The sequence below is a fragment of the Cyclopterus lumpus genome, chromosome 1 (assembly GCF_009769545.1).
Source record: "Cyclopterus lumpus isolate fCycLum1 chromosome 1, fCycLum1.pri, whole genome shotgun sequence".
NCBI classification, from domain to species: Eukaryota; Metazoa; Chordata; class Actinopteri; order Perciformes; family Cyclopteridae; genus Cyclopterus; species Cyclopterus lumpus.
The window spans coordinates 4,072,622-4,082,689 of record NC_046966.1 but is presented as its reverse complement, the minus strand read 5'-3'; the positions used below and the strand labels follow the sequence as shown (position 1 = coordinate 4,082,689).

At 47.3% G+C, this 10,068-nt stretch overlaps 1 protein-coding gene and 1 long non-coding RNA gene across 3 annotated transcripts; both read left to right on the top strand.

The window, feature by feature from the left end:
- The first annotated feature begins 278 nt into the window (after positions 1 to 278).
- Positions 279 to 7,739, top strand: melk (maternal embryonic leucine zipper kinase). 2 transcript variants are annotated; one of them, XM_034541817.1, is made up of 18 exons: positions 279 to 426; positions 707 to 822; positions 916 to 1,001; positions 1,284 to 1,361; positions 1,537 to 1,680; positions 1,796 to 1,864; positions 2,022 to 2,114; positions 2,311 to 2,409; positions 2,652 to 2,720; positions 2,957 to 3,055; positions 3,614 to 3,700; positions 3,855 to 3,986; positions 4,125 to 4,289; positions 4,395 to 4,695; positions 5,982 to 6,078; positions 6,565 to 6,721; positions 6,805 to 6,908; positions 7,004 to 7,739. In XM_034541817.1, the coding sequence occupies exons 2-18, from the start codon at positions 744 to 746 to the stop codon at positions 7,179 to 7,181; spliced, it is 2,037 nt and encodes a 678-aa protein (XP_034397708.1). In that variant the 5' UTR covers positions 279 to 426; positions 707 to 743; the 3' UTR covers positions 7,182 to 7,739. The 2 variants fall into 2 exon arrangements, with proteins under 2 accessions (XP_034397708.1, XP_034397700.1); XM_034541809.1 differs by having other exon boundaries at positions 1,284 to 1,400.
- Positions 7,740 to 8,699: 960 nt separating this feature from the next.
- Positions 8,700 to 9,614, top strand: LOC117738912. Its single transcript, XR_004610140.1, has 4 exons — positions 8,700 to 8,761; positions 8,838 to 8,891; positions 9,039 to 9,091; positions 9,524 to 9,614. It is a non-coding gene; the product is annotated as an uncharacterized LOC117738912 (long non-coding RNA).
- The last annotated feature ends 454 nt before the right edge of the window (positions 9,615 to 10,068 follow it).

The following is a 10,068-nucleotide window of genomic DNA, read 5'->3' as shown; positions in this document are numbered from 1 at the left end:
TTCCCCCCTCTCCGCGTATGTATTAAACCAATCTACCTTCATAAAAGATTATTTTGTTGAGAGAGGTGTTGATTCAACTTCATGGTAATTTACACTACGAGGTGTTTCTAATATTGTATACACCCCATCTATATTGAGAATAGAAAAACAAAAGTGTGTGCAGTACAATTCAACCGCAATATAACCTACAGCCTCTGAATGCACCATGAAGTTTAGACACTTTTTTTTTTATGCCCGCAGTACTGTTATTTGCCACAAGGGGGAGCGAAGCCCCGGACAAACCGGAAGCAGGAAATGGAGTCAGTCGACGTGCGAAATTCAAACTTCTGGAACAAAACATCTCTCTGCCACATAGCTTTTCTACATGACGTGTGGCTGCTAACGGATTTGTAACCTTCTTCCTCGCCCGTTTTCACACACATTCAGGTACACTTACCATGTCGAGCAATGAGTTAGCTAGCAGTGACGTATGTTTTACCGACGTTACTGTTATTACTTTTGGTGGAATTAACGATTTGTGTCAGCCAGTTAGCGAACGTTGCAACTCTTTAGCGTCTGTTTAGCTTGCTGGGTGTTAACTTAGCTGCCGGCGACACGTTTGTAATGAGTCGAAAAGAGAATTGGGTTTTGCAGTTAAGCCGAGTGTTTCTCAGCGAGTCGCGTGCTAACGCGGCTCCTGTCAACCGTTTTCTCTCTCCCACCGCAGGGAGGTTTATCACCGTGCGGGGCGGAAGCGGGGGACCATGCCGGTGGAGAGAACGGAGCAGCGCGGAGCCGAGGAGCTCCACAAATACTATGAGGTTTACGAGACCATCGGCTCAGGTAATGACGACGGTGATGTGTGTCGGCGCTTGAAACGGCTCTGTCGGTGCCGTACCCTTTCTGATGTGTGTGTGTGTGTGTGTTTGTGTTCAGGAGGCTTTGCCAAAGTCAAGCTGGGTCGACACATCCTGACGGGAGAGAAGGTTGCGATTAAAATCATGAACAAGAAGGATCTCGGGGTGAGTCAAAGAATAAATCCGTTTAGATTTTTGCATTCAACTAGGAAACCGGAGACAAAACAATAACAACAAGAAGTTACCACACCCAACGTGATGATTGCAAGGTTTGCACTAATATGACTCGAGGAAAGACTACAAATCCTAAACTTTTAGGAAGTTGTCAGATTTTAAAGTTGTGATCGGTGCAATTGTTATTCCATGGTAAAAATTACACAGAAACAAAAAGACAAATTTATACATTCGGAAAAAATATCAAAACAACAAACTGTCTGTCACCCGCAGGTTGACCTGCCTCGTGTGAAGGTGGAGATCGAGGCCATGAAGAACCTGAGTCATCAGCACGTCTGTCGTCTCTACCAGGTTGTAGAGACCTCCACCCAGATCTTCATGGTGCTGGAGGTGAGCACGCAATCGTGTGTGTGTGTGTGTGTGTGTGTGTGTGTGTGTGTGTGTGTGTGTGTGTGTGAGAGTGTGAAATGTATTTGGTAATTTTGCATCTTTCTCCCCCTCTGTCGCTTTTTCTTTGAAATCTCAGTACTGTCCGGGTGGGGAGTTGTTCGACTACATCATAGCAAAAGACCGTCTGTCAGAGGAGGAGACCAGGGTTTTCTTCAGACAGATAGTGTCCGCGATGGCCTACGTCCACAGCCAGGGATACGCACACAGGGACCTCAAACCGGTAAAGGCAACCACCGATTGCGTGTGACTGAGAGGATGTGAAACGGCAACAAAATGCTTTTCTGCGACCGCATACTGATCTTAACGTCCGATGCTCCGCCCGTCTTGAACTGTAGGAAAACCTGCTGATTGACGAAGACCACAACTTGAAGCTCATAGACTTTGGATTGTGTGCCAAACCCAAGGTAAGTCAACAACTTTCCCCGTCTCCTTGTGTTTGTGACAAATGTATCAGACCTGTTAGCTGTTTGATCAAGTAAAGAGAAAGGTGAAGAAGAAGAAAAAACATAAAGATGTTGGCAAATCTATCTACCGCAATGTGTCTGTGGTTCTGTGTCCTAGGGCGGTTTGGGTTATGAGCTGATGACGTGTTGCGGAAGCCCTGCGTACGCTGCACCTGAACTCATCCAGGGAAAAGCATATATTGGCTCAGAGGTGAGACATGCACGTTACTGTTTACAACTTTTAGAGCCCTTAAGTGCAACCCCCCTCCTGCTTACCTGCCTGTTCCACTTCTGCCTTGTTTTTTCATGGTGCGCTGATCATATTCGCTGGTGCATGACTCGGTGCAACTGAGCTGTGAAAGTAACTGTAAAGCTGAACCTTCTGCTGCGTGGTGTGTAACCCCCAGGCCGATGTGTGGAGTATGGGGGTGCTGCTGTTCGCCCTTCTCTGTGGGTACCTACCCTTTGATGACGACAACTGCATGGTCCTCTACAGGAAGATTTCCGTAAGAGCACCAACACAGCTGTTTATTGTTTCGGATTGCAAAGTATTTAATGTTATTATTTGACCGGTGAAACATATTGGATCCTGCTGTTTCTCTGATAATCTTGTGTCCATTTCCTGCAATTATTGTGTGCCCCTGTGGTTTATGGGATATTCATCAAATCCTGATAGCAGAGAACATTTATGTTTGCTTCTCTTTCGTGTTTATTCATGTACCATAATGTGTTTGTTGTGCCTCTTCAGAGAGGTAAATATGATAACCCCCAGTGGCTGTCTCCGGGTAGTGTCCTCCTCCTCAACCAGATGATGCAGGTAAACACAAACAACCCCACTCTCTCCCCCGTCTTTTTTTTTTTTTTTTTTGTTGCTATTTCACAGAAATGTCTGGAAACCATCAACTTGCCACAATAGAAGAGAATAAGCTATTTATAATTTACATAATTGGAATATAATTTGTCCAACATGTGCAATATTTGAAACACACTGCAGCTCTTTTGGATGTGTGGTCTCCTGCGTATTGAGTTGTAGTTTCCACGTGCGTCCTATAGGTGGAGCCCAAGCTGCGTCTTACTGTTCGACAGCTGCTGGACCATCCATGGGCGATAAAAGACTACAACAGCCCCGTGGAGTGGCGTAGCAGGCAGCCGGTACACACACACACACACACACACACATAGATGCAGACATAAACATACAAAACAGAATTGCACGACTGCAGACCCCACAGTAGTGTTTAAGTGTTTTTGGAGCAGCATGCTGCCTAGTTTTTCTTTTGAATTTAGTTATTGCTCCAATTTTCTCCAGTCATGCCATTTCTCTGAAACAATTCCATAATTTTTAAAATTAATATTATTTGAGTATTGCTGTTTTAGTGCTTACAAATAAGAAGTGTGTGTGTGTGTGTGTGTGTGTGTGTGTGTGTGTGTGTGTGTGTGTGTGTGTGTGTGTGTGTGTGTGTGTGTGTGTGTGTGTGTGTGTGTGTGTGTGTGTGTGTGTGTGTGTGTGTGTGTGTGTGTGTGTGTGTGTGTGTGTGTGTGTGTGTGTGTGTGTGTGTGTGTGTGTGTGTGTGTGTGTGTGTGTGTGTGTGTGTGTGTGTGTGTGTGTGTGTGTGTGTGTGTGTGTGTGTGTGTGTGTGTGTGTGTGTGTGTGTGTGTGTGTAAAATCTGTCTTGGATTTTGTGTGACCGTACCTGGTCTCCTGTGTAGCTCGGCCACATCGATGAGGACTGCATCACGGAGATGGCCGTCAACATGAAGCGATCGAGGGCGAGCGCCACGGCATTGGTCGAGGAGGTGTGTGTGTTCACATTTGCGTGTTTATTGTGCCGGTCACGTCGTCATCTGTTGATTTTCTTTGTGACGCAAACTGTGCCGCACGTGTCAATCACGTCCGCGCAGATGTGTTTTTTTTTTTTTTTTTTTAAACACAAATGGCCTCCCCCCTCAGTGGCGGTACGACCAAACCACAGCCACCTACCTGCTGCTGCTGTCGAAGAAACAGAGGGGCAAACCTGTTCGCCTGCGCCCCAAGCCGGCCGCGTGCGCTGACTCCTGCTCTCCACTGCACCGGGGACTGCAGGTCAGACCTGTTGCCACGACTCCCAGAATGCTTTGTTCTTTTTCTGGGTTACTGTACACAGAAAGTACTGTTTCCCAGCACCAAGTGTTTTTTGTGGGATCTTTTTTGACCGTTTCTTATTTTCTCTCTCGCGTTCAGACGAGGGAAGCCCTTCACTTCAGCGAGGACGAGGACGCCGTGATTGTGGGTTCTCTGGACTTCGGCTCGGAGTTCATCGATGATTGCCCGTGGGTTCAAGTCACACGCTACACACCCAAGGGAGTCCGAGGTCAGCCGGATGGAGCGGTGAACCAGAAAGACGCGGTATGTGAAAGTGCCGAGACTCTTTGCCGACCAAGAAAAAGAAAACAAATCTTCTCACCACGTTTCTCTCTCTCTCTCTCTCTCTCTCCTCCGTGTTCCCAAAAGAGACCAGCATCTCCGTCAGTGGAGAAAAGGTGCGCCTACAGCCCGACCCCAGAGAGGGGCCGCACCGCAGCACAGCACCACCAGGAGAGGAGGGACAGATACCGAGAGCAAGCCGGCGAGAACAAGGAGAACAAGGAGAACAAGGAGAACAAGGAGAATGTCGCCACCACGCGGGAGAAAGATGGCGAGATATTCGCGTTGCCTCCTCCTCGCACTCCGGTGTCCAGTAAGAAGACCGGGCGGCCCAACAAGAACGTGTTGACCACGCCCAACCAAAATGCTCACGCCAATGGCACCAAAGGTAAAGGGGAGACCACTCAACCCACAGCAGTAATGCAGTACAGACAACACGGAGCTTCAGTTCATCATGCGGTTTATTTGTCTACTGTAATTGTTTTTTTGTGTTCCAAACAAGCGCTTGAAGCACAATCTCCATTCGATTATTTCCATTAGCCAACTGTCCCTCCCTCTTCAAATGTATTCGTCCCCTCGCTCAGCCTTTACACGCCGTGGCCCTCGTAATCACAAGTGCCACGTCCACATGCCACACATTTGCAAGTAAATTGTCTTCTGGTAATAAACTCATTTACGGGGGCCTGTTTTTCCGCCAAAGCCTCTCATATTCAGCCGTCATTACTGAAACCACTGAAAACGGACACATGCACACTTATCTCTGTCAACTCGAAGGTGAAGTTATCACCGGGGAGCTAATTCTTTTTCCGCTTATTGGTAAATAACGGACGCTAATATGAACGCAGGATCATTAAAGTCCTAATTGTTTGTCAAAGTGTATTCTGTGCTCAGACGTCCAGCCTCATTAGTTCCCTCCTATAAACGCGCCGCCTGCAGCTGACCTGTTGGGTGTGAAAACCTTTAGAATCTGGCTGCAGTGCAGACATGCTGCCACAAACCTGTACACACACACACACACTGTGTCCCTAGGCGTGTGCTGTGACAGGTGTAGCTGTCTCTTTCCTCTGCTCACCGTCCCACGTGGGCTGTAGTGACATGTGTTCTCTTGCCACTAAAGCCTAGCTGTGTGTGTGTGTGTGTGTGTGTGTGTGTGTGTCAACGCTTTTGTGTTCAACAAGGCCAGCCAGTTCCACACATAAGGGCTGTACCGATCAATTTTATTTCCCCTTAAAGACAGTTTGAGGTCGAACATGAATTAATCTAGTTTCAAATTGTCCAGCGTTTGTTGAAGCTATAAGATGCTGAGGGACAAGGTAAATATTAACATCCAAACTTTTTTTCCCCCAATGGTTGCACCATTCTATTAAAATGTAATTGTCTTGTGCACCATTCTTCACACATGCTCAAAAATGACACATTTGTAGGGCTGCAACTAACAATCGTTTTTTAATGACCATAAATCTGCAAATTATTTTCTAAATGAATCATTTAAGACATTATTCATTATCCAACTCTACTTCCCAGAGCCCGAGGTGACTTCATCAAATGTCTTGTTGTGAGTGATGTTTAGCTGCATAGCGAGAGTATGTTATGAGTCGGTCTGCAAAGAGGTTAACGTGTCTAGAATCACCTTTTTGTTTTAAACCACGGTGTCTCTTCCTGTGCGTGTTGCAGGTGGAGGCAGTGCCTCCAAAGAGCACAATAAGAAGAGAGCAGCCGAGTTCAAGGAGCTTGCGAACGTTGAAATACTGGCTTTCAGTCCTGAGCGAAGGTGAGTGGAGACTCTGAGGTGTGTGTGGGGATGAATATGGACGATGATGGGGCAAGCGGGAGGATGAAGCTCATAAGTGCAGCTTTGTTTGCCTCCGCAGGTGGTGCGTATTCAATTCAATTCAGTTTATTTTGTATAGCCCAAAATTACAAACTCCCCTCAGAGGGCTTTACAATCTGTACACATACGACATGCCTGACCTTTGACCTCACAACGGCTCAGGAAAAACTCCCCAAAAATAACCTTTCACGGGGAAAAAAAGTGAAGAAACCTTCAGGAGAGCAACAGATACATAAACACATTACATGAATGTGACAATGTATGAATGGAGCTCCATGAACTGTGATATGTAAATAGTGCGTTCATCAGTGTTCTGTTGGTGACAGTCACGCGATCGTGTGTTCCAAGTTACCAAAAGTTTCCGAAGTTTTTCTCGCTCACCACTTGCGATTGCGTCATTTTCTGACCCGGTTTGTCCCCAACCAGGTCTAGGTCGTTGGACATGGCGGTCACAGACGACAGCGGGACGAAGAAGATGGCCGGGAAGGTGTTCGGTTCTCTGGAGAGAGGCCTGGACAAGATGATCACCATGCTCACCCCCAGCAAGAGGCGAGCCCTGCGAGACGGCCCGCGCAAGATCAAGGTACGGAGCGCAAACTCGCCGCCCGCTCTGCGCCTCGAGTGTTGCACGCGTCACTCTTCTTTGTCTCGTCTTTGCCCCGCTAGGCGCAGTACAACGTTACTCTGACCAGTCAGACCAATCCAGACCAGATCCTCAACCAGATCCTGTCCATCCTGCCGGAGAAAAACGTTGACTTCACACAGAAGGGGTAAGAAGACGGCGCATCGCGCCCCTTTTTGTGTGATCTGGACGGCACGGCGTTCGATTCCCAACCTAAATGCTCCCGCGCCACCTTTCTTTCAGGTACACCCTAAAGTGTCAGACTTGGGGCGACTTCGGGAAGGTCACCATGGCGTTTGAGCTAGAGGTGTGCATGCTGCAGAGGCCGGAGGTCGTCGGGATCCGGCGCCAGAGGCTGAAGGGAGACGCCTGGGTCTACAAGCACCTGGTGGAGGACATCCTCGCCTCGTCCAGCATCTAAACCGTTACACTTTCCTGACAACGTCACTTTCTTTTCCAAGCCGATGGACACTGGCCCTTTTGTGTGCGAGAAGAAATGATGTCTGCTGACTGATGGGCGCACAGATTCAGACACGGGATGGCGTCCCGCACATTGATTATTAGCCCTTCCTTATTCATAGTGAATATTTCCACTTGTCTTTAGGCCAGCCTGCGATCCCCAGAGTCTGTGTTACATTAAACATGCGAGCATTACATGCAGGATCCTGTACAGCGTATCTTGTTTTTTTGTCCAGCATTGCTCTTTTACGTTGTAATTATTAAGCTGAAGAACGCTATTTACAGTATACCTTCTGGCTGCTTATTACCATATTTATGTCCTGTGTTGTTCTCCCTCTAGATGTAATTTAATGTCATTAATGTACATGTTTTCAAGTCTTCCATCATGGCGTTTGCTTTTTCACTGTTGTGTTCCACGTAGCGTCTGCTTTTACTTCTCATTGGTGCTTGTCTAGTTTTTAACCGTCTGTCACATTTCTATGCACATAAAAGTTGCAAAATAAATGATTTTGGCTAAACATAATAAGCTTGTTTTGTTTTTGGAGACGGACAATCTAGATTAATATATCTACTTCCATGAGGTTTATTTTGTACTCTCCATTCACTCAGCGGTTTGATGGAGCAGTGGTGTGTTTTACTCTGCTGTCATCGTCCTTCTGTTCGTCGTCACTCTTTGGTAACAACGGTGATGCTGAGTGACGGCATCTCTCGGTTTCTTTTATCCTTGAAAAAAAGTTAAGACTTCGGGTCATTCATAACCACAGTGGAAGATGATGATTTAGGCCCAAGGCTGAAAATGGTGGATGATCATGGTAATGGCAGAAATGGCTGCAGGAGCATGATTGTTATGGCTGCCTGAATAACGTCCCCCCCCCCCCCCCCTCTGGTGGCAGGTTCTCCTTGGCGCCTCAGCAGGGGAGAGGAAGGGTAACGATGGGTGGAGGTGGTGATAAGGCGGGTTTAACCTTAATGGAGGCTGAGAGAGGATGATTTGGGGGGGGGGCATTTAAGATGGAGGTGAAGGTTGAAGTTGGAGAGATAAAAATGAGGAGCCCCTCCTCCATATTGTTCCAGTGGCTGATGACTCCTGCTGGGCTGAGGTTGGAGGTGTGTGTGTGGGTGTGTGTGTGTGTGTGTGCGCGCTGTGGACAACAGCTGGAATAAAAGCCAGCTGACACCTTTCTAAAAAGAGAGACCCTTCCCCTTCTTTTTCGGCCCGTTTAGGCCATTTGCCTTTACAATTCGGTTCCGTGTCAGGTAGATGAATAACGGTTTCCTCCTCGTAATAAAACATTTTTAAAAAAAGCTCTGCGAATCTCAATAAAGTGACATGAAATTGTTCTTGTCATTGTCCCTCCATTCAAACAGGGGGCAGTGCAATCTCTATTCTCGTGCTGTGAAGTTCAGTCCAATGCCTGTTTGCAAAGCAGAATGAAAAAGGGCGTGTCTGAGGGGGATTAATGACTTAAAGCTGAGGAACCTTGTAGAGAGTGGAGCAGTGTGAGGCTTCAGCTGAGACCCAGAGCGTCCAGTTTGGAAGCAGTGAGTAGAATTTCTTCTTGAGCGCTCCAACAGATTACAGCACATTTGTGTTCACCGGTTTGTTTGTTCTTCTCAGGCTTGAGAGACATGAGGCTCCTGCTGACAATCGTTCTCATCCTCCTTTTCCTATGTGAGTTTGTGTGTTTTTTAGCAGAGCTGTTGCACTGATACGGTCCAATAATTTAGCTCGCAGGTTGTTGTTTGTGAGGCAGCTCCATGACACATCCATTTCTTTTGGTTCCTCTGACTACATATCTGTCCATTGCTTATTTTTCAGGGCTTCGAAAGGCTCAGATGTCCGATGACGTCTTGCATGGAAATCCTTCTGAGGTCGGTTGATTTAAGTAATTATGGCCCACATGTGCTTTACATGTAGAGGTTCCCAAAATGGGTGTTGGAAACTTGAAGGGGAAAGAGATTTTTTTAAGTTGTTCAATTGCTACTTTTTCTAACAATGCACCACCCCAGGCCTAAAAAAACAAAAACATATTTAATATTCTTGAGAATGTGATCGTATTTCAGCAGCTTTTGTTGCATGTCGTACCCCTCAAATCCCATATTTCCTTCCTTACTACCAACTGTCAAATAAAGTGCTGCCAAAAATAAAAATGTTAAGCGACTAGATGGTGAACATGGTGGCACATTTGGAAGCTAAAGAGCCAAATACATAGTTGGAGGAGACCAAAACTGAGATAAAAGAGGCACGGCTCCAAAATAAACATGGATGTTGCTCAATAAACGTTCCCTTTTCCCTTCTCCTAGGCCGCGTCCACGAGCCGGGCGGCTGCGTCGCTCCTCTTGTCCCCTCTGTCGCTGTACTCCTGGCTGGTGTCCACGCTGCTCCGACTCGTCCTGGCCGTCCCGGCTCTGGTCCTCAGCTCCCTGCATCACTCGCTGCTGCTGCTGCTCCTGGCCGGGCCTTGGTGCGTCGCCTCCGTCTGCGCCTCTCTGCTGCTGACGTGCCTCCGCGTCGCCCTCTACCTGCTCCACCTGGCCCTGGTGGTCGGTGCGGTGGCCATTCTGACCCTCGCTCAGCACAAAATGGCCGACGGCGACGCCGTGAGCGAGAGGGTTTTGTACCGGGAGAGGAGGCGCGCCAAAACCCGCCTGGGGATGTTCGGTAGCAGGGATGTGCAGCAAGGCTGACTCCGCTGTAAAATGATGTCATTGTGTGCGTTTCGTTCAGTAAAAATCGTCCTGCACTTACTTTTACCTTCATTTACTTAATGAACATGCAACAAAAGTTTAATTGGTCAACACAGATTTAGTCTTTTTTTAAATTGGCTTTGGGACACTTCGTAGCAAAC